A 25,077-nucleotide genomic window follows, 5' to 3' on the forward strand; every position below is an offset into this window, starting at 1 on the left:
TCGTTTTTCTTGGGCTTTTTGTATCCTGTTTTTTTTGAAAATTTCCATGCCTTCTCTAGTTCTTTTTCTCCAGAGTGGTCTGTCACTAGCAAGTTGTTTCCATGAATCCAGATCAATGTTTGCATGGTTGAGGGAGACTTTCAGCTGATCTTTATATGTCATTTTTGGTCTTTCGGGGGGTATTTTCTCTGTTTCTAGCTCACCATAAAGCATTATTTGAGGGAGCTTCGTTGGGTCCATTCGCACGACATGTCCTGTCCAGCGAAGGCGGTGTTGCAATATGGTGGCTTCTAAACTGGGCAACCTAGCGCGATCAAGGATTGCATCGTTGGTGAGATACTCTTCCCAACGAGTGCCTAGCATTTGCATCAGTTTCCGCTGCTGGAAATTTTCAAGACGTTTGATGTCACAGCGGTATAATGTCCAGGTTTCGCAAGCATAAAGAAGGGTGGATAGAAAAACTGCCACAAGACCATAATTTTTGTGCGGATAGATATAGCATGGTTGTTGAACACACGATGGTTAAGTCTTCCATAGGCACAATGTGCTGCTTTTATTCGATGTTGAATATCCTTTGCACATGTTGGTGCTGTTGAAAGTATGCTATCAAGGTAGGAGAAGTAGTCTACTTCACCTAGAGGTCTTTCGTTGATATTGATCTCTGGGGAGGTGTCGTCTGGTGGCATTTGGTTGATTATCCGAGTTTTATCAATGTTAACTTCCATTCCAAAATGCTCATAAGAGTTGTTGTAGATGGTGGCTATCGTTTGGAGATCATCAGGAGTAAAAGCAGGTGTGGCATTGTCATCGGCAAACTGTAACTCATGAATTGTATGAGCAGAGGTTTTCGACTTTGCACGGAAGCGAGCAAGATGAAGAGCCCTCCGTCCCTGCGACAGCGCATGTTGATACCAGGGGAGGTTTGTGGGACCTCGTTTAGCATTGCAGCCAGATACAATGAAAAACATGTAGGTGCAATAACGCATCCTTGTTTGAGACCACCTGTAACAGGGAATTGGCGGAGAAGGTGTTTTGGTAACAGACTCTGCCAAGCATGCCATCATGGAGATCACGGATCAGGGTAATAAAGTCGTCAGGGCATCCAAAATCGATCAAGAACAGACCACATAGCAAGTCGAGGAACTTATTGAGTTCATTCAATGTAGGTGGTGTGGACATCCAATCGCGAGTGGGATATTGTGGATTATTGCGGAGAAGGTCACTGTGAGGAGATGAGTGGTTATCAGTAGCCTATCTCAAAGTGCAACTTCCAACGATCAATGATTCCTTCGGTGTCAGTGATGATGTTTAAGCCAGCTACGTCTTTTAGACCACCCACCGATGACTTAGTAGGTCCAAAAATTTCTTTCGTCGCAGCGTAGAAGCTGCTCATATTTCGTTGGTCGGCATATTTTTGCAGATCTTCAGCTTTCTGTTGCCACCACTTGTTTTGGGCGTTACGAATTCCTTTTTGGCATGCTGTGGCAGCTTGTCGATGTTTTAGTTTGTTGCTTGGAGAAGGATTATTCTCAAAAGTGAATCGTGCACAGCGTTTACTTTCAATAAGGTTGGTGATTTTTTGGTCGCTTTTATCAAACCAGTCTTGCTTTTTCTTGTGTTTGTAACCGATTGTTGCTTTAGCTGCAGCAGACATTGCATCTCGGAGTGTGTCTATTGGTCTTCAACTGTGGCGTTATCTGGAAGGTTTAAATCATGCAGGTTTTTATCAATAGCTTCTTGGAAGGATTGTAAGATGTTGAGATCGTGAAGCTTGCTACAGTCAAAACGGCGATGGGGAATGTTTGCTGAGATGCGCCTAGTTGGTCTACGGATTTTAATGTTCAGACGGCATATCAGAAGGCGATGATCTGTCCAGCAGTCATCTGCTCCTTTCATGGAGCGTGTCATTTTCTCGTCTTCTCGGTCCCTTGTTCTTGTGAGGACATAGTCGAGGGTGTGTCATTGCTTAGAACGAGGGTGTCTTCACGTAGTCTTACGACGATGAGGTAGTTGGAAAAGAGTGTTTGTTACAATTAGGTTTTGTTCAGCACAAAGACCCAGCAAAAGTTCTCCGTTTGCATTGCATTTCCCAATACCATGATGGCTTATGACACCCTTCCACATACGATGGTCCCTACCAACTCTAGCATTGAAGTCACCTAGAACAACCAGCTTGTCTAGATCAGGGACTTTTAGGATAGTATGTGTGATCTGGTTATAAAAGGAGATCTTATCTTCATCTTCAGATGTGAGTGTTGGAGTGTAGACTGAGATCAGAGTGAGGTAGCGTTTCTTGGTGAGTGGAAATCTTATTGTCATCATTCGTTCATTGATTATGCTTGGGACAAGATTGTGTTTGTTTACAAGCTGGGAACGGATTGCAAAACCTACATCGTGAATGCGCGGCTCATCAGTGCTCTTTCCTTTCCAAAAGATTGTATAGTCAGATTCATTTTCTCTTATCCTGCCTTTTCCAGCAAATCTGGTCTCGCTGAGAGCTGCTACATCGATGTTGAAGCGTGCAAGTTCTTTACATACCAAAGCTGTGCGACGTTCTGGTCGGTCATTATTGCTTTTGTCTTGTAGTGTACGGACGTTCCAAGCACCCAATGTGAAGGGTAGCTTATAGTATTCATACATATATGTGTACGTCGACCACTATTTAGGTAATCCGCCTGCCGCGGCAAGCTGGCCAGATGAGAATTGCGGTGTCCGATGCTTACCCCACCTTTTCTAGGGGCTTTCCCATATGGGGTGGGCTGCGGGAAATCCTAGATAGGCCATTCCAGACACGGGTCTTGCTATCGGAACCCAATGTCACCGCAGTTCATTGGGAGACGATCCTCATAGATCCGCCGCCAATGTGTGAAACCGGGCTGGAGGCTTCCAACTCTACCAAGCCTGCCCCCGTTACCCGTGATATCATCGCCATTGGGCTTTGTTTGGTCCAGGTCCAAATTGAGACAGAGGCCATTCGCTTGTTTGATTGTTTAAGGTGGTCGTGACTACGCGAGGGCTACGCACACACTCTTGGCCAGCTCCATGTTCACTGCGGTCCAATTATATTGAAACGCGCAGCTTCAGGGGAACTGGTTGCAACGGGCTGCCGGGTGCTCTGTTCATCGAGGCCCGCCTTACAGGATGCCTGCCAGTCAGACACTGCCCTCTTCCGCCAAAAAATTGCTGTTGGGAACTTTTACGTGTGTCTATTAGCTCCAGGAGTTTCTAGGAGGGAGCCTAGTTTTCAGCCTGGGTTCTCCTCTACACCGCGTTGAGGCATCTTCATAGAGATGGGGGCTGAACAAAGTCAGCTCCTTAGACACTCCGATTTTGTAGAGGAGTAGTGATAATAAATTATGAAGGAAATTAAGTCATACTTTAGTAAAACAGAGCTTAAGATAAAACTAGCTTATTTAAGAGTTTTGCAAATGTGTATATTATGAAGGGGATGATTAACAAACAAATGTGCATAACACGTTCTAAATGGTAAAAGAGAAAACGCTTGTTTTCCCTCATTAGCCTACCTACTCGACAAAAAATTCTCCCGTGGCCTATCTCACTTTACATTTTGGATGTAGATACGTTGCTTGTTGCATGACATATTAAATTCAAGCAGTTTTCTCCAAGGATGGGAAATAAACCTATGCTAAAATGTATCAGTTTTTCTAGTGCCTCCATATTTGTGTTCTCCTATTACAAAGACTTTAAAACTTTTTAACTGTTTAATAATAAGAATATCAACTTTACCTTTTTGTTAAAGCTATTCCAAGCTTTCATTAAAACGTCAAATCTCCCTAACAAATCCTAATTGCTTGCAATAACCATCGTCGTGAAATTTTACAACGTAACACTTGCCGTTCCATTTGGGATAGCATGCTGATCCTGCACAAGCTTTTGCAATTCGTCTATATTTGCAATTCAAGAAAACTTGTGGCTCTTTGAAGTCACAATCGAGTGTTTCTTTTATTGTATCCTTGCCCAAAATTTTCACAGCACACAGAGTTTCCACATATAGTTTACACTTATAGCAGTCAGCAATTCTGTGAACATAAAATACATCTTGGGCAGAAGAAACGCTAAGATATTTGAGAAACTTTTTGTGCAGCATCGCAGCACACACTGTCACTAGCGAGCCGCCCCTGCTTGTCGGTATGAACTTGGCTTGATGTTCCCGGCAATATTCAAATGATTTCTGCCTTGATTTTTTCATGCATTGTTTCATAAAAAATCTCCGAAAAACAAGTCAATTTTTTCACTTCACAGTGAAAAATAGCATATAATGCGGGAGTGCAACTAAAAGAAAAGTAGCGGTATCGGAGAGGCGCTGCATTTCTTTCAGTTGTACTCCCATTATGGACAAAAAGAATAGCGCCATTACTGCAGCCGCTAATCCAACAAAAATGTAGCGGCACTATACCACTACTTCTAGGCTACTAAAAAAGTAGCGCACTACTGCTCATCTCTGATCATCATGGGGATTATGATTGTCCATGTTTGACATCATAGCCTATTAGGCCTATCTTTTTTTTTCATTTCCTGCAGAAACAAAAAATAGGCAGGCCTAGAAAAGACGTACCAGCAATGTAAATGGAACGAAAATGTTAGTTAGAGTGTTGTTTCCTTGTCAATATAAGAAAGCGTACAAAAAATACTCAAGCAGATGCTTTTGCACAAATTTGGATGTGAAAAGTTGCAAATCATGCAAAACACAAGACTCAGAGATAGTGAAATTAAAAAAGCCAATATCACCTCACTAGAACAATTATCTTTTCAAACTGTCGGTTGTGCAGATTTGTTAAATGATCATCATGATGTGAGTTTGTATACAAATTTTCATTCAAAGATGCATAATGTGCTGAACCTTCTAAACTAAAGCGTAAAAGTGTTAGATGCTGACATGGGCCAAACCGCCAAAGTGCAATGCTTACACAAGTGTTTCTGAAAACACGTGTTAGAATCACTTTGGTTTGCTTTGATGATGAAGTTTCAATGGCATTTATGTGTTGTAGGCTTTCGACATTGTAGTTTGACATGAAGATTTGGTATATCATGTACTTCAATATCTGGCATTGTAACAACTGTTATAAATTTTATGTATATCTCAAAAAATGTTATCATTAATTTGCAAAAGACAATGTTGATTGGTATTTTTATTCTCGGACTGCCAAGCCTCTGAAAAGCTATTCCGGGCAGCTTAGCATGCTTGTAAACAGTGGTGCCGAAGTAGGGGGGATGGGGGGATATATCCCCCCAATATTTTGGCAGCATCCCCCCCAATAATTCAGAAAAAAATATTTGCTATGAAGTTGCACTTCGATTTAGTTGTTTGCAAGCATCTCGAATTGCTGTTGTTTTTCTTTTATTAATGTTTGATCACAGTTCTAAATTGTCTTGGATTTGACGTTAGACATTCATTGAAGGTATTAAGGACAAGATCGACCAGGCCACTGCTCTGCAGTAAGGAAGAAACTGTAAAAACATATTTGGGACTTGTGCTGACTTTGAAGCCTTTGGCACTTATAGAGCAATTTAGTATCACGTTGCAAGGAGAAAAGCTTGACATTGACTCTTGTGAAGAGCTGTTTTAGACCATGAAAATCACTCGAGAGAAATATCGTGATTTGGAGTTTGAGAACAATTACAAATATGCAGTTTCACTTCTGGAAAAATTGTTGCTAATTTTATCACGCCTTTGCAAGCACCACGGCAAAGAAGAGTCAATGAAAGATTGGGTGGAGGCTCGATGGCAGCTACTGCAGACAATCAACTGCATTATAAAATACTTTACAATCAGTTCATGGACAGAGTTATCTCTGAACTGACCGAACGGTTTGAACGTAACCTGAATTCCGATTCGGCAAAGTATAAAGAACTTTCACGAATTTTCAAGACCGGCTTAGTCCTAAAATGGTCAAAAATTATCCAGAGCTGAATAGACAATCGATGAGTTATCAAATTGATTCATTCAGCAAGGTAACAGGAGCAAAATCCCTGTACGATGCTAAAAGAGCTTACCAGGCATTGTCCGAGTTGGAAAAACCTCTCTATTCTCAAATACTCCAGCTGATTAAGATCCTCTTAATTTTCCCGGTAAGCTCTGCTGCTTGTGAGCGGTCGTTTTCCAATCTTCGTAGATTGAAAACCTGGCTGAGAAATACTTTGGGACAGGAAAGGTTGAATGCTAGCATTAATTGCAACATTCACCAAAATATTCTTAATGACATCAGCATAAATGACAGTGCTAATGAGTTTTCAATGCGCACTACCGGAAGACGCAAAATGTTCGGTTGTAACAATTTCTTGAGATGTGTTTGAAAGTTAGTAGTTTTGTCATAAATTTGCAGATGTTCTTCTGTAGCTTCGATTGTTTTCAGTCTCCTGACTAGTGACTTTGTCCTATAGTAGTAAAGGAGAGGGCAAGAAGAAAAGTATAACTTTTTTTTTTTTGGAAAACTAAGTATGCTATTCATTGGAAGGTCATAGGTTAGAATCTCGCTGGAGATAGGCTACCAATTTTTCTTTGCTTGTTTCTTAATCTTGCAGCAGTCATTCACAAGACCACTGGTAGCGCTTTTATCTCGATGATTTCTTGTCTGTATATTATGCTGTTAGCAACTAATTTACCGATGTCCGGTGATTATTTAATAAACTTAATACCAGAACCACTAAAATTGTGTATAAAACTATGCATCCCCTCCAATGTTCAAAATCGTCTAAAATTTGATAAAATTTTAAATTATCCCCCCAATCCTCAACTAACTTCGCACCACTGCTTGTAGAAGCTTTGAACCACTGACGTAGGGCCAATTACTGGCATTTGTTGTGTGCGAATTACTTCATTCATTAATTGTCACTGAATGGAGAGCAGTTCTGAAATGCGTTGCTCAAGCACAGACCCCGAAAACCGAACCAGTGCTGACGGATCTTGAGGTTTCTTCGTATACAAAGTTAGACGTTTAACGACTTAGTTAACCAGTTACAATGATTTCTTTGCTTGTGTATTTATCCTTGTACTCAACACAATACAAAATAACTCCAACATTTATTTATGGCAATTCAGAAGATATTTATGTTTTCTGGTGACCAAACTTTAACATATGTAGCCTACAGTGAAAGAGGTAAAAACTGTGAATAACACACATAGTATATTAATAACTTACAAACTTTGTTCAACTTCATACTAGAATTGCGGAGATTTTTATTGATTCTTCTTGAATATATAATTTCCAGGCAGTGCATCCTATGAATCCGTACTTTGGCTTCTCTTTAACACATGAGTTCTTAAACTGGGTCCGTGGACCCCCAAGGGGTACGCGGACTAGTTTTAAGGGGTGAATGAAGGCCCAATGGACATCTTAGTGTACAATTTCAAAAATGGAATATATTTTTCAAAAGAAAAGAGATTAAGGTCAAACAACACTGATGGTTTCTAGTTTGGCGTTTCCAGATAATTGTTATCGCATTGTACTGTTTTTGTTTTTTTGTTAGGTACGTTTATTACGTCACTTTCCACATGGTTGTTTTTGCCGCTATTTGAACATTGTAAAATTTTGAAAGGTTTTTTAGGTTATATGCAAATTGTTCGTGAGCAATTGTTCGTAAAGCGATTGTTCGTAAGCAATTGTTCGTAAAACAATTGTTCTTAAACTGTTTTTCGTAAAATGAAATCCGTAAAACAATTCTTCGTAAAGCATTTCTTCAAATACATCAAATTTTAACTGCATGCACGAAAAAATGCTTTAGGAAGAATTGTTTTAGGAAGAATTAATTTTACGAACAATTGTTTTACGAACAATTGCTTACGAACAATTTGTCGGACACCGTTTTTTATTAGTGAAAATTAGCCTTGTAGGCTATCTGATTAACTTATCAAGCTGTATCAAATAAATGTCTGAGAAAAGAAAGTACAGTGAATGTGAAATCGTTTTATTCAAAACCCTGCCGTTACAACGGTTACAACTATGGACGCTTTCGAAAAACTTAAAACTTTTCATGACAAGTTATCTCTGTGGAAAAGGAGATAGGAGACTAACAACTATTCTAAATTCTTTTGGAATCCAAGTTCCAAAAAATGGTAATACCGCAAACTTTGTCAAAGTGCTCAAACTGCAAGCAGTGAGCTTTGCGCAATGCACAGCGAGGTTCCTCCAGTTAAGTGCTCAATCAGCAAAAGCTAAAAGCGTGCTTATAAAAAAACTGCTTACACCGTGAATGTCAATGATTAAATGTAAATGGTCATAACTTGTTATTAAGCATATACCAATCAATATCACACATTTTGGAAAAGTAATAAATCTTGTGAAAAAAAAAACAATTTAGCTTTATATTGATTCAAAACATTTCATCAAAGTATTCGTCTATTACAACTTTATATTATTTTATTGTGAAATGTAAACCATAAAAACTGTTTGCCGAGGTTTTGTGCGAGTTTTAGAGAAATAGCAGATGATATTTGAATTTGCAATAAGTAAATAAACAATAATGTAAATATGCCATGAGGCATTGAGGCAAATTGATAACTTGCAACTTGATAAATAACTTACAATCCCTTTGAAAAGTAATTTTCAGGAAAAGGAGTGTTATTGGATGTAAATTTAAAAAAAACAGAGGTCTTGAATACCTTGTTGCATCCTAAAATCAGAGCTATAGTTCAATATGAAAATTTTATTGTTCCTACGTAATGCTGCTTGATTAGATTTTTGTTCATATAGGCCATTTATTTGTACACAGTGAATAACAAATTTTCTTTGTGTTATGTGCAAGTGCTTTAATTAAGCGATGACTGGATTTATTGACCAGAGATTTTTTAAGGGAATAAATAAAAAGATTCAAGGAGTTTGGAGCTTGGATATAATAATAGGTTTCTATATTATTCGGATTGTACAATTTCCCTCAAAAGCAATTGGTCCATTTCACTTATCTTTCAAATGTTTCTGCATGAGAAGACAAAGCTAGCAAATACAGCTATGGCTAATTTATTCTCTTCAAAAAACATTTGGCGTTGTTATTGTGTTATATTTGATAAAAAGACATCATGAAAGACAAAACTTGTTGAAAAATATGTATTGAAATTTTAAAATAGCCATAAAACCTTCTGATACATATTTTACATAAGCATGTAATTGCCTCTAATTAAGGATTCATCAAATTTTTTTCATCAAACTGTCAGTTGTATTTATCTAGCTGCGTCTAACGGGAGCATTGGATTGAGTCTATTTGTATGGATTTCTGGAGGAATTATATCCTTATCATCAGCACTTTGCTATTGTGAGGTAACTACTTCTCTAAAGGAATCCGGTGGCACTTTCACAGCCATTAACGTAGCAATCGGAAGGCCAGTTGGGTTTCTTTACATCTGGATGGGTCTGGTAGCTCCTACTCTTGATGCGGCCACATTGATTACATTTGGAAGATATGCTTCTGAAATGTTTGCGGGATGTTTTACTCCTGAAATGGAAAATGCATCAAAGATTTTTGGGATTCTCCTTCTTCTTACCTCTGCCTTTCTGAACAGCGTATCTGTGCGCGGATCTCTAAAGGTAGGAACAGTAGGCTAATAACTTTCAAGAATGTGATTAGTAGGGTACTTTTCTGTTGTGATTTAAGTTATTCAATGTTTATAAATCAAACTTCTGTTGTTGAATGTAAGTTTTTAACTTGAAACAAATTTTGACAAATTATTTTTTAACTTACAATCAGTTATTTATGGACTACTATAGAATCTAATTAGCGACTATTCAATAAATTTATCAGATGACTGCAAACCTTAAAGCAGAAAAGTAGTTTTATTACTGTTTGTTAAACAAGTTGGGCTTCTTCCCAGGACTTACTGTTGAGGGCAACTTAAATCGAAATTAATTGTCGGGTTTTTGAAGGAGTCCTCCTTGTTGTCCGAACGCAATTTTTTCAGCCGCAGAGAGCGAGCTTATCCTCCGATACTTACACTTTTAATACCCAAACGCACCACGACCAAACGCACCACGCCCAAACGCACCACGACCAAACGTACCACGATATAACTTTTATTAAAATCCGCACTTTTTGTTTAGCCTATTATTTTAAACTTGTGAAAGGATAGAAGAAATCTTTGGCTAGATTCAGATTTTAATAACCCAAACATTACTATTAGTCAGTTGTCAATATTTATGCAAAAAAAGTCATGTTGATTTGAATAGCCAAACAGTACAGACAACGATGCTGACGCTTTGATCAGTTTCAGATGTTGTGCACCTTATCCAAGTTTATTGTTTTAATCACAATTGCCGTGGGAGGAATCGGTGTCCTAATTTCAGGCAATCCTGTTGGAAGAGAAAATTTTGCCAACATATTTAGTTCAAAACCATTGGAAAATCTGGATTGGAAGCAGTTCACGTTAGGATACTATCAGGTTGGTTACACTCGGCTGCCGAGAAACACAGGTTGGTAGCTGTTGTTCAAGCAAATAGCACTTTTAACAATGTCCTTGCAAAATAACCGTCAGTTTCTGTATTTTTGGTATTTTGGTAGAACGCCAGCTTTACCAACAGCTGCTAGCAGCAGCAATTAAAGTATATCGCTTACTTCATCATTATCAGCCAGTCATGTCACTGCTGGCAGATGGCCTCCACATATGTTTCCACACCACTCTGTCTTTCGCTGTTCTCATCCAGGTGATACCGATCTTTTCTTCAATGTCATCCGCCATCTTTTTTTCGGTCTCCCCCTAGTTCTTTTTACATATTATCTTGGTGTTCATTATGTGTTTATTTTGGCCCATCTGCTGTCTGTCATTCTTGCTACATGTCCCACCCATTGCAACTTCAGATTTGTTGCTGTTTTAATGATATCTTTGATATGTGTTTTCTTTCTGGTAACTGTCGTCGGCATAGCATTGCAATGAGTGCAAATAAAAACCCAATTTTTATAATTTTATTTGTGATCTTGTCTTTTCTATTTATGTTTAATATTATTTTTTCTATGTTCCTTTGCACTGCTGCCACTGTTCTTGTTTGCTGTTTTGTTAGTGACCACGTTTTTGCTCCATGTGCTTATGTTGCCAATATTACTCTGTTCATGATTTTTATTTTTAAGCTAATTGGAATGTTCTTACTCCTTAAAAAATCCTACATTGACGAAATCTTCTCCAACCTGATGTTATCCTTTGGATAATCTCAGTTTCGATGTCGTTTCCTGGTTAACACTTAGAAGGTTGGGCTTCTGGAGTCTTGCTCAGTTTGGGGGGGGGGGGTGTCGATTCTTCTTATGCTTTAAGAGTGATATCTCTGTTATTTTTTAAGGCACGGTTTTAAAATTTGGGACTCACTTTGTAAAATTATTCACGCTGAGCATATCCGAAAATTAAAACTATATGAATTTTAGAACTGCTCATATACGTTGAAATGTTGAGGTGACTTACGACTTTTGGATTATTTTGCGATTAAAGCAATTGTAGCGTGAGTTTACACATTATTTTTTGGTAGAGTAATGAAGAACATGTATTGCAATGTTGTGCTAAAAAATTTTTACATAATCTCAATTTGAATCCATATTTTTCATGCAAAATAATAACTTTTTCCACGCTCAAATATAAGCTCGCTGCTTGTCTTAAAGAACAATACTTCATCAATTACATGCAGTAATGAGATTTCTGAACCCGCGTCACACCAATTTGGATTACGATCTTGTGACCTCGGTTCTTAGAACAGCAACTCCTACGCTTCATTAACAAATGTAGACCAGCTGAAGAAGCAGGGTGACGTTTATACAATCATTTCGACGTGGATTCAAAATCGCAAGACGGTGTAAACATGTACGGGTTTGCAATTAGATTACTTCTCTTCGGTCCTTGTTTGTATGAAAGTCATAAAATCAGTCGTTTTGACCGTGCTAAAATTCAGCTATTTTCAAACCGCATTATATTGATATTTTCTAAATAGAAAATAGATTTATAAAATATGAATACAATACTGTTTCAGCATTTAAAAATGCTGAATTTTACATCGAGTAGGCCTATTATGATTAGTTTTATGACCAACTTTTCATACAAAAAAGGATTGATGATTTCGATAAGCAATCTAATTGCAAAACCGCGCATGTTTACAAGTATTCAACGTCTTGATATGTTGAATCAACGTAAAAATAGCTATCTGTCTAATGAAAGGAAAAAAGGAAAAATTTTCATTGAGCCCCGCGTTTTATTTAGGCTCTAGTTCAGGGGTTCTTAAACTGGGGTCCATGGACCCCCAAGGGGTCCGCGGACTAGTTTTAGGGGTCCATGAAGGCCCAATCGAAATCTTTGTGTATAATTTCAAAAATAGAATAAATTTTTTAAAAGAAAATAGATTAAGTTCAAACAACGCTGATGATTTTCCTCAGGTCATCGTTACTCATTGCGTTTTACATCGCCATGCATTAAAATCTAAAACTCTCCCAACAAATTTGAAATAAACTTGGTCTGGTAGTGTGAAAATCGTTAATTTTATCAGAGCTTGTGCTTTTAACCATCGAATATTCAAGAGGTTATGTCAAGAAATGGGAGCGGAACAGGAAGTTCTCCTCTATCATACAGAAGTTTGCTGGCTGTCATTGGGACAATTTTGAATCGCTTATTTAAACTTCGAATGGAAGTTTCTTTTTTCTAAGAGACAAAAATATTGAACTCTCAAACCAGTTTAACAGTGAAGAGTTTATTCATGGGTTAGCTTACTTGGCGGATGCTTTTACTCATAAGCTTATTAATAAGATAAATCGTTCTGTTCAAGGCCCTGCCGTTACAACTATGGACGCTTCTGAAAAACTTACATGTAAATCTTTTCAGGACAAGTTATCTCTGTAGAAGAGGAGATTGGAGACTAACAACTATTCTATTTTCTCAACGTTTGGAAGAATTTATGCTTCAAAATGGAACTGCAGTTTGTAATGCTCTACCATCTTCCCTGCACACAGACATGTGCAGACATTTGGAAGCATTGCAAAACTCTTTCAAAGGTTACTGCTTAGCCGCAGAGGATATTAAAAACACAGCATTGATACGTTACCCTTTCCTCGTTGAACTGGAATCTATCAGTGATGAGGACCTTGCAAAAGACGAGTTCATTGAACTAAGGGCAATGGAATCATTAAGAATGTCCTTCAATTTGAAAAGTATTGGCGATTTTTGGAGTTCGTTGACGCAAGCATATGCTCTTTTGGTAGAGAGCCATGGCTGCTTTAATCCCTTTCGCAACCACATATTTATGTTAGTCAGGATTATCTTCCTTGGTAACTATCAAAACAAAGAGCCGAAACCGGTTGGATGCAAAGGATGACATGCATGTTGCCTATCAAAGACGAAGCCACAATGTTCTTGTTGAAGACAAACAGCAGCATCCTTCACATTGATGAAATTAAATCGAAGATATTAAAAAACAATCTGCATTCGCTATTTCTTAAATTTAATAAAACATAAATTTTGTTACCAATTCAATTTAATTTTATTGCGTTATATCCAATTCATGCTGATCAGAAAAGTTTCTCGGACTAGGCCACAAAGAGGGTCTACACAAACCAATTTTTGTTTTAAGGGGTCCGCGATCAAAAAAGTTTAAGAACCCCTGCTCTAGTTGAAGCCAAAGTTTATAAAACCGCAATCATTCAAATACTTTATTCTGCGCAGAAGCAAGCTTGACGTACTCGTATGGAATGTGCAGAGCATAAAGGCTTTTCAAAGCATTGACATTGGCCACGATTTTTTGGTAGTTTATTTTTTCTGGCTTTGGCACCTTCTCCCATAATAGCGTGTTTGCATACGTCGCATCTACGTCATGTCGACAATAGTTGGGGCAGGGTGGCCCTTCTTCCGCTTGGAGTTGATATAGGGGTTGTTGAAGGTTGTTTCCCTACTACTGCTTCAATCTTATGTATGGTGTGATAGTTCAGGTCCTGGAGAGATCGCGACTTTATGAATGGCTTCACGAGTTCCATGGCCAGTTCCCAACCGAAGTCGAAGGATTTTCGCTTGCGTGGATCAGTCCCTTCATTTAGTGCTAAAACTGTAGATGCGTTGACGCGGCAAGTATCTAAAAAATAAGCAAACGCAGTAGTTGTCCACCATGGGGACTTCGCTTTGCACGTGAATGAACCCATCCTTTGGTCGATGATATTGGTGCTACCCTTTGTGAAGCCGTAAAGCTTATACAAGCCTGGCTTCTTTTTGCCATCATCCTTGGTAATCCCCAATAGAGGTTGCATGGTCGTCAACATCAACAAATTCCGCATGCCAGAACTCTTCGTTTTTACTACATAGAATGTAGGCTGAGATCAGCCTCACTCGTCTGCCAATAAATTTCGTAGGAAAATTTTTCCCTACCACTCACTTGCTTCACTTCCAGGGGTATTCCTATAGCGTTAAGGGTTCCCACTGACGTTATAACCCTGTCAAGCAACCACTGCGCGAGTGGTATGAAGGTGTACAAGCGGTCATACGAAATATTCTGACCTTGAAAGTCACCGTGTTGTTCCAGGCTCAACACCATTCCTTTTACCACTTCTTCTGTTCCACGAACGTAAAAATGAAATGGCTCTTCCTTCAGTTTACCTGAATATACCGATGCCGTAAATGTGTATGGGAATCTGCTGGCGTTTACCGACTTGAACAGAAGGCCATATTTCGCAAGCTTGTTTGGATTATATTGCTTGAAGGCAATTTGTGTCCTCATGGGGTATAGCGTTTCGTCCAACGACAAGTAGTCACCTGGAATGACATGTTTGATGCAGTTTTCGTTAAACATTTCGAAAACGACTCGAAATGCGGCAAACCGGTCATTCTTCCAACGTTGCGGCCTAGTATTTTGGTCGTCGAACGAAATATTCGAAAATAAAAATTTAAAGCGGTTCTTGCTCATTGTTGCACTAAACACGAATGCCCTTGCAGTTGATTGAACAATACATCCGTGGAATGACCAGCCTGTCCTAAAAGCCCCCGAAGATACCCTAATCCAACAAAGGCCAGCATCTCCTCGTTGTTGGTTGGTCCAAAGTAGCAGTACCTGCTGTCAGCTAAAATGCTCTCTGGCAATTGAGAAATGAGTGTAGCAATTTTTCTATTTGTTTCTTGAACAATAATGTTGAAAATGTTTAAAGAAAAAAATAGTTCCCATGCTTGCCGAGGAGTCTTGGCTTCTTTGGCTTCTCCTCTAACACTGGTCGGGCTAGATATAATGTTAGCTCGGCCCCTTCTCCCATTGCGCAACGGCCTCGCATTAGACCAAGTACTAGCAGCATAGCCATTCTCATTACCCGCCTTTCTGTCGATTCAACGTTGCAAGACGTCGCATAAGTTCATATCTTCAGTTTGGTAAACAGAGATAAGATTTCATTGTGACATTGCTATGGAAACATGTATTTCACATTAGACAACTTGACAAGTAAATACACAAGATTTCACAATTTATGACGAGTTGTTGCACATGGCAATGTTACGCTACACTTACTTTGCGAGGTATTGCATTGCGTTTCAGTTTATCAGTGACGGTGAACCTGGTACAAGAAGCCTTGAATATATTGATTCAACTAAGCCGCGTCACGTATAAACGTGGTGGAACGATCGTCCTTTTCACAAAAGCGTGATGTTCTGGTTTATCCTACACAAATGAGAAGCGTATTGCATTTCAAATCTTTACATGTCGACTTGGAAATAAATGTTTACAAGTATGTTTGAGAAGCTTTGGGAACATCGACGCCTTTTCTGCTTTTGATAGTGTGTCGGACAGAAAGAAAGATTTGAAACCAAAATCATAATATGTTACAGCGGAGCTTCTACAGTAGCTAAATTTCAAATTATTCATAAAAGCGTTGTGGTTCAAACAGAGCAATCTGGAAACAGTCCACAACGTTGAATATGTCACGAGAAAGGAAAATGCAATCAAAAGAAACAAGTCGATCACTTTCAATACTTATCTCACATTTTACGTCAAATCTACTCCAAATGACGCTGAGTCATTGCAATAACGTTGTATGCTTTGTTTGATTGAAAGGACATCATTGTCTGCGAAAAACAATTGTCGCGCTAGATGCATTGGCACCAAGTCTTGTGTTTAATTTTACTCAATTTCAACCGCAAGCGACGGTAAATCATCGTATCAAAGTTGAAGCTTTCACTGTATCGACGTCGCTTATAAGCCGTGGTGAGAACAAAAAGTCTACGCATACAGCCAATTCCCTTCACGCTGTAAAACAGTTAGGATTAACGAGACATGGACCAAATTAATTATTTTCATTCAGCTGGTGGGAAAATTTTGAACAATAGAATTTGAAATATTTCAGAAGATGTGCTGAGAAATGCCTTACATCTCTCAAGTTATAACCTTTATTCGCTCAAAATTTCAGCTCAATAGAGGTGAATAAAAGTTAGGAAAGGTCAAGAAATCTCGTAGTCGCACAGCCTCAGTGGTTTTAGAGATACAACTGTTGATACAAAAAAGTTGAATTGACAGCCCCCCCCAACCTTCAAAGGGTTAAATATCATGATATGCATTTTTCTGGTGCAAACTAAGCTGAACTTTCATAAGATGTATAAGGCGATAATCTGGTTTTATTCAGACGTTTCGTCACTAGCCAAATGTATTACGGTAGCCTTAAATGAAGGCATGGTTACCAAGTAGGCTACCTAGATAGTCCGCCCCGATAGCTCAATTGGTTAGCGCGTCACTTCTGGAACGAAGAAGCTTCAAGATCAAGCGGCGCTGGTTCGACTCTCGGGGTGTGCGCTTGAGCAACGCACGTTAAGGACTGCTCTCCATTCAGTGGCATCTAATGGATGGAATAGTTCCCCGGCAACAAGACTTCAACAATCGGAAACTTCACTCTGTGAATCTCGGTGACCGGGCCTGCGTCAGTGATTCAAAGCCTCTACAAGTATGCGAAACTGCCAGAATTAAGCTCTGCAAGAAGCTTTCCCAGTCCAAGGATAAAGATTCAATCAATCAATCAAACCTGCAACTGGTTTTGAATCGGCGATAGCCTTTAACCTAGCAGGCTTCTGTGATATCAGCAAAGTTATCTACAGATTACAGTGACGAAATGATACACATCAGTTCTGGGAGAAATCCAGAGGCTTACCGGTACTTTAGGTTTGATTTAGGCTTACAAAGGAGTTACAAATTCATCTACAAGAACGTCTTTTCCGCGATCACTTTTTATGACGGTTACCAATTTGTGGTGACAAAATTTGAGACAATAGCGGAATCTGAAAAAAGACTGTCCTCAGAACTCAGTGTAAAGCTGTATACTTTTGTCGGTATGAGATAGAGAGTTGATATTTATATTCCACAAAAGCATTTTTTCATTTAGTTTGGCATTTGCAGATTAAAATTTATCACTAGGGTGGGTCGTTTTTGACTTTTTTTCGAAATTAAAAAACGGCTAGTCATAAAAAGTGGCACATGCATAAAAAATTACGTGTGCAAAATTTCATCAGTTTGGGGGTGCATCTTCTGTCCCCGCAGGGGGTCAAACTTTCGATTTTTTTAAAAAAAGTGGGAAATTTCACTTGCCGTTTTAACATATTTTTTTTATAATTTTTCTTCTGGCTAGTTATAAATTGTAAGTGGGATGTACTCAAAAATTTCCAATGTAAAAGCATCTTCGAAGCTTCAGGTTTATTGCCCCCGCATCGACGACAAAAATGCTGAATTTTCACCAATTTGAGATGCAATTTTGCCATTGCTCAATAAACAAACTTGTTGCAAAAAGGCGAAATGGTGTTAACACAGTAGCCTACGCTCAATTATGTTCTGTCCACTAACTTTGCAGGATGATACGAATTGACAAACTATATGACGTAGTCTTGCTTAAATTAAAAGCATAGTAAGTGATCAGTTAAACCTATAAAACGCAACCTATAATTTACTTCAGAATAAAAGCAATATGATCTGCAGGTTCCGTAAATGGAATGTACTGTACAATTTCGACGTGAATTGTTATCATGATTTTGTTTACACAAATTTGTCATTTACAAAGCAAAATTAAACGTTCACTTGATAGGCTACTACAAGAACCACATACAGGAGTAAACTTTGCTTGACAGCAATGTAACGATAAAAAAGAACTTGTGTTTAAAAAAAAGAATTGTGTCAAAAATACAACAAAAACAAGGACTTTTAACCAGTTCACCAGATTATTGTTCAAACTTACTTCTGGCTTAAGTCTGATTAAAATCTTGTTTCGACTGGAACCGAGGAGTTTTATTCCTTGATTGTAATATTGATTTAATGTACCCATCTCTTTCAATGCTGTCCACCTCATGTGATGAGGCATCTGTCACGAGTTTAAAGGCTCTCTCAAAGGCTTGTGTGTGGCAGGCAAACATAGGAAACAACTGTTGTGGAGGCATCTTTGTTTTGATGTGCTCTTCTATCACACTGATGTCAACACCACGCATTACTGGGGGTTCGGTAACTGAAATATTTTGCCAGTCTATCATCTGAAAGTAACGTTCGGAACTGAACTGCAATATTGGCAGGGTGAATTTTTGCTGACGAGTGCTGTGAGATGATAATATTCTTGAATTGAAAAATTTTATCTCCATCCTAGTTCCCTTACATACTCTTCAGTATCACATATTATTGGAATCAAAATGTTTTCAGGACGGGCATAAAACCCACTCATCTGTAGTACTTTGTTGACGGTATTGAGAGGTTTATTCGATAGCTGCTGAGCAGAGTATAGAATTTTAAAGAAATGTTTTGGGCCATTAGTGAAATTGCTTTTCTTTTTATTAGCAAACCAACCATACTGGAATGTAAACATTCATAATATAGTCCACAAGTTCCACCAATACAGCTGACGATTCGTTAGATGCAACAAATAAACGTAGAATTCTATTGGCTGTGGTCAACCATCTTGAGTGGTTCATCATTCCTGGACTCCTAGATGCGAAGTGAACTGATATTTCTGCACTTTTCACTGCTCTGTGCATGTGTAGAAGATATTTTTGGCCAGTGCTGAGATCAGTTTCATCTATTTCAATCTTTGGTGCCGGAACTGCTTTATATGTTAGGCTACCTCATCTAGTTGTGTGACAGGGGCTTTCCAATGGGCTCAGTGAAGCTATCAGGTCCGCTAGTATTGCCATCCAGTTCTTTTATAAGGTGCCTAAGAGGCAATTCATTACCGTGGAGTAGGCATATTAGCCATTAAAGTGGCGTTTGGAAATGATTTTCCATGAGCTTTATCACGCCGCCTTTTTGATCTGTGTTTACTGCAGTTCCATCGCATCCAATTGCCATTACATTATCGTAGCTAATTTTATTGGATCCAAGATATTCAAGAATTCCGTTAGCTATTGACACACTAGATCCGTTGGCTGCAGTAAAATGATCAATGAAATGAGAACTTGGCTCCTCAAGTAAGATATTGTGCTCTTCAACTGCGAAATGTTTTCGAAGTCGCCCAGAAATTTTATCTTGTTTGATGGTTTGATCTTTTCGGCCATCAAAATATATGCTTTGCAAATTTAGGCACATTCCATTGGAGTTGTAAACCTCAGTTTTTTTTCTCGCTCTTCTCACTTTGCTTTTATCTGTAATAGATTGAGATTCGCTATCCGTTACAACTCCCTCATCTCTAGAAGTGATGAAGCAAGAAGTAGGCCTACTGCAGACCTATCTGATATACCAAATTAGATTTTATGGCCGATTTATAAAGTTAATCAATCACCATTATGCGGGTTGTTCTTTGATCAAGAAGGAGCTGTTGTTCCGTAACAGGGACACGATTTTCCTGCGGGCAAGTACATTACTGAAAATTGGAACACTTACAACAACTGATATCAAATAATTTTTGCTTTGAAGATTCTTTCATTTGCTCCAAATTTTGCTGATATTTCGGCCCACCTCTAGACTTTGACTTCAAAAGGTTATTCATTTTGTCTTTGTAACTCTTTATTAGACAACGTATAGCCTACGTTTTTGTGACAGGTGCGAGATCGATGCAAATTTCCACAAGTACTGCAGCTTTTTAGCAACAGTTTGAGTGATGTCCTGAAATGTTGGCTCATTTTTTCTCGTAACTGTATTATCACAATTTGGTAATATCTCATTACATCTTCGTACGTAGTAGTAGGCTACATCGTCGTACAGATTTTGTAAACTTAGCTCGTTTGTAGTACGTCTTATTGTTTGTCAATTCGTATCATCCTGCAAAGTTAGTGGACAGAACATAAATGAGCTTGACATAAATGAGCTTGACGGTAGGCTACTGTGTTAACACCATTTCGCCCTTCTGCGACAAGTTTATTTATTGAGCAATGACAAAATTGAATCTCAAATTGGTGAAAATTCAGCATTTTTGTCGTCGATGCGGGGGCAATAAACCTTAAGCTTCGAACATGTCTTTATGTAGGAAATTTCTGGGTACATACCACTTACAATTTATAACTAGCCAGAAGAAAGATTATAAAAAAAATATGTTAAAACGGCAAGTGAAATTTCCCGCTTTTTTTCAAAAAATCGAAAGATTGACATCCCTGAGGGGGCAGAAGATGCACCCCCAAACTGATGAAATTTTGCACACGTAATTTTTTTATGCATGTGCCACTTTTTATGACTAGCCGTTTTTTAATTTCGAAAAAAAGTCAAAAACGACCCACCCTATTTATCACGCCTTTTATCACAGCTGGGTGCTAAATTTAAACTATGAGAGGAACAATGGTTCCATACAGACTCACAGGCTCTGAACTTTTTTCGCAGCTATTTCTTCTATTTCTTACTCAAAGACGGGCAATTTTCCGGGTGGCAATTTTCTCGACGGCAATGTTCTCACACGGGCATTTTTTTGGCGGGCAATATTCCTACACAGGCAATTTTTTGGCGGGCAATTTTCCGGCGAGCAATTATCCGAAGGGCAATTTTTCTAGTGCCAAAGCCAACATAGTGTGGTCAAAGCCAACATTTAATTTATATTAGGCTTTATCATACAAAAGTATAACATTAAATAAGCCAATAAGGCGGTTAAAGTCAACATCGAGAGTATATATTAGGTTTTATCATACAAACCTAATACATTTTTTATAATTAGTTATCTGGCAAAACCAAATATACGCCATGTTTTACTAAACAAACAAAAACCTGGCTCAAAAATTTTATTCTTAAAAAATTTGTTTGGTTGTCCGTTCCAGCCTTACAAAAGTCAACTTCGAGTGTTTTACCTTGGTAATTTTACAGCTATAAAAACAAAAAGTCGTTTATCCCGAAAACTTGAAAATGGCGGATATTAGGTTCAGTCAAATCACGGCAGGCCTGCTGCTGTGACGTGTAGCAATAGATGTCTTACATACTGTAAATTACAGTAGGCTTCTCCATTTTGACCACCCTTCTTCTGCCAAAGAAACTCTTTTTCCTTGCCAGTATTGTACTGTCGACCGCTGTCATATGATTATTTCTACTTACGCATTGTAACTTAGCTCAACTGGCTTACAATAAACATAAATTCATGGAAAGCTGCATACCTAAATTTAGGAAAGGTTAACAGAGTTGCCAGGCCAAAACATAAAAAAAATTCTAGAGGGCAGAATCCTAAAAAATTCTAAAAACATTAAAAAATTGCACATATTATAAAAGTTTTGAACACTTTTAAAAAAATGCCAAAAAAATGCCAACATGCCAAACACAAAAGTTCATGCCAAACGCTTTAAAAAAAAGCCAGATTTCTGAAATTTGGCATTAAAAATGCCAATATGGCAACCATGGTGAAATCTAGAACAAACGCTTCTATTACATCACCTAGATATGCATAACCAAATACTACATCGCTTACTTGCAGGTAATTTATTCGTATATGGGATGGAGTACATTATCATATGTTTGTGAGGAAATGGAAAATCCCGCTGTTAATGTACCTCTTGCAACCATAACAGCGATGGCGATTGTAACGGCAGGCTATGTTGGAATAAACATTGGTTATTTTTCAGGTCAGAAAAAAGTTTCGTTTTCAATATCTTAGTTTCAGATCATCCACAAACTCTTGCTTCTCGACAGGATTATAGTTGAAAATATATTCTTTCAATAAATTGCTTTTTTATTCTAATTTATAACTGAACATGATAATTAATGTATAATTGATAGGTTTGTTATTGAATTGTTTTTGCAAAATAACACTAGTTTTTGTTACTTTACGTAGTGCTAACTCCACAAGAAATGATATCCTCCAAAGCAGTGGCTGCTAGTTTTGCTAGCAAGCTCTTTGGGAACTTTCATTGGTGTTTACCGTTATTGGTTTGTCTTTGCATCATTGGTTCGTATCATACCACGGTATTACTGATGGCAAGGGCGCTTTTTGCTAGTGCTAGAAGAGGTCTACTTCCACAGGTGTGTAGTATTTATAAATATAAGATGTGCTACACCAGTGGTTCCCAACTCATGGGTAGCGACCCAAAGTTGGGCCGCCTGATAATTTTTTTGGGTCGCTTGTTTTTCAGGCATATTGTATCTAGCGAGAAAAAAATAACAATAAAAAAATTTAAAACGTGATGAGATTGATCACAAAACTGGAAAATATAAACACAAGTCATGAAGCGTTTCTTGTCGAGACATCGGAAAGCTTTGTGGCATGATCGTAGTGCAAGAAGTTTTAACAATTTTCGCTTTTATTATTGTTTTGTTTTGTTTGTCGTATCCAGGCTTACACCCGGTGGTTGAAGCTTTAGATTAAGTGGACGGGAAGGCAAGGAAGCCAATCTTCGTGTCCACTTTCAGACATGCCTTTAAGTGTCCTGCCAAAGACACAGCTGTAAGCTATGCTCTTGAGCGGTGTCGAAGCGGCGCCCTTTCGATTGCAGTTCTAGGGCTCTCACCACTCGGCTATGCACTGCAGCCGACTATTCTTGTTATTATTATTATTAAATGTAAACCCAACAAAAATTTCAGTCTCAAACATAAATTAACTTGACAAAGTTACAGGATATATATCGTAACGTGCACTATATGTCACGAACGCTAGCCTATGTCGGACAAACTATGACAAAGTTTTCCACACGTTGGACCACGCATCGTCTGGTGTGGTAAAACGCATCAAAGACAAAGCCCCAAGTGCTGTATGGACTTATTGCTTTCTCCACAGAAAGGCCTTTGCTGTAAAAAAGCTGTCTCAAGAGCTGCACGAAGTGTTGAATGATGTGAAGTGTGTAAACTTCATCAAAGCAAGACCACCAAGTCGGCATTTGTTTTCGTCTTTGTGGATTCTGATTATTATCAAGCATTCCTGTTGCACACAGAAGTGCGATAGTTGTCACGAGGTCGTGTCCTGAATCGAGTTTGTAATTTGCGAGAGGAGATTGCTATCTTTCTGAGGCAACAGAACTGTGTGATTAGGTGATTGATCGTGCCGCAAAAGTTTCTGCTTACCACAAAAAACTCATATTCTGGAAAAGTTATGTTAGCAGAGATGAGTACGATATATTTCCTCAGCTAACGCAATATATCTGTGGCAATGAAGTTGATATTAAGCAAACGATAATTAGACACCTGGAACAGTTTGCCAAAAAGTTTGCGCATTACTATGGAGAATCTCTAACACTTAATGACCAAAATGATAGGATAAATTGATCCTTTTGTTGGAAAAGATCTGCCTCAACTTTCCATCCATGTTGCAGAACAGTTTATGGACATAACGACAGAAGTAGCAAACCGTATTTCTTTTGCGTCCTTCAAAGACAAATACCCCAAGGATTCTGCAAACATCCACTTTTAGGCTTTCATGTACAAAGTGTATCCCACAGTTTCACAATTAGGGATTCAAAAACAGATTTCATTTGCAACAACTTAGCTTTCTAAGATTGGATTTAGCGCCATGTGTGTATTGAAAACTGAACAGCGAAACCGGCTGGAAGTTAAAGCCGACATGCGGCCATGCCTAAGAAAAATAACGCCTCGATTTCAAAAACTCACTGACAGCAAGCCAGTCTCATTAGCCTATCTCATTAGTGACAAGCCTATCTCATTAGTGATTTGATAAACATAATTTTTTCGGAAAAAGTTACTGCTTTTGTAGTGCTGTTTGTTTGCAACACAATCTTGTGTGGCTTTTAAAATATTATGACAATTTGCTTGGGTCGCAAGATTTTACCGAACTGAATTTTTTTTTAAATGGGTCGCCTTAAAGACGAGTTGGGAACCACTGTGCTACACAATTCGAGCGAATCGTAATTGTTGGTAAATTAGTATAAGTTATTAATAAACCTTGTTTCAGCACTAGAAATAAAGAAATGCTCGGACCAAAAATTTCCAAGGCACTGACTACTTGACTTACAGTAAAGAAAAACAACATGCTAAATTTTCTATCATATACAGCAACACAAATATCGTTGTAACATCTTCCTCCGATTTTGTGCTGTGCAAAATTGGGTGCACGGTCGTTTGGTCGACAGACATTTGGTCGACAGGACGTTTGGTCGACAGGACGTTTGGTCGACAGGACGTTAGGTCGAAAGAACGATTTATTTTAGGGTTAGGGTTAGGGTTAGAGTCAGGGTTAGATTAGGGTTATGGTTAGTTAACTAACCCTAACCCTAAAATAAATCGTTCTGTCGACCTAACGTCCTGTCGACCAAACGTCCTGTCGACCAAATGTCTGTCGACCAAACGTCCTGTCGACCAAATGACCGGGTACCGCAAAATTGTATATATAAAAAAGTAGTTGACTCTTAATTTTGCTTATTTCTTATGAACAACACCTTTTTCCTTCAAGGGCTACATTGCTGTTTTTTAGCTCTTTGCCATGGCAAATGTAAAGCACTACAGTCCAGCGACAGCAATATTTCTCAACTGCTGCCCAGCGATTGTATTGATTTGCATTGGCAGCTTTGACAGCGTCATCGAAGCGATGGGTTTCATAAACTGGACGTTTTTTGGATTAAACGCTCTGTCAGTTTTGCTTTTGCGACGACAGCATCCCAACCTGCCAAGATCATTCAAGGTAGGTGGTTACAAGAGTAGGGGCTCAATGCTTTCCTACTATCCCTCCTCTTCCTGCCTCAACCATGTTTGCAATCGTTTCTTGAATTTTTATTTATTGCGTATGACTTGATTTATTGAGTTGGGATAAAAGCTGAATTTTTGTATACAT

The 25,077-nt window shown here is 38.5% G+C and overlaps 1 protein-coding gene across 1 annotated transcript in view; it reads left to right on the top strand.

The window, feature by feature from the left end:
* Window positions 1–25,077, top strand: part of LOC145788475 (cystine/glutamate transporter-like) — a 53,703-nt gene that overhangs the window by 11,180 nt on the left and 17,446 nt on the right. Inside the window, exons 2-6 of the mRNA XM_082600239.1 lie at window positions 9,184–9,539; window positions 10,214–10,387; window positions 21,778–21,925; window positions 22,135–22,322; window positions 24,721–24,927. Coding sequence (XP_082456365.1) covers window positions 9,184–9,539; window positions 10,214–10,387; window positions 21,778–21,925; window positions 22,135–22,322; window positions 24,721–24,927 — 1,073 coding nt within the window. The remainder of the gene's footprint in view (window positions 1–9,183; window positions 9,540–10,213; window positions 10,388–21,777; window positions 21,926–22,134; window positions 22,323–24,720; window positions 24,928–25,077) is intronic.

Source organism: Aplidium turbinatum, chromosome 2, assembly GCF_918807975.1.
Source record: "Aplidium turbinatum chromosome 2, kaAplTurb1.1, whole genome shotgun sequence".
Taxonomy (NCBI): Eukaryota; Metazoa; Chordata; class Ascidiacea; order Aplousobranchia; family Polyclinidae; genus Aplidium; species Aplidium turbinatum.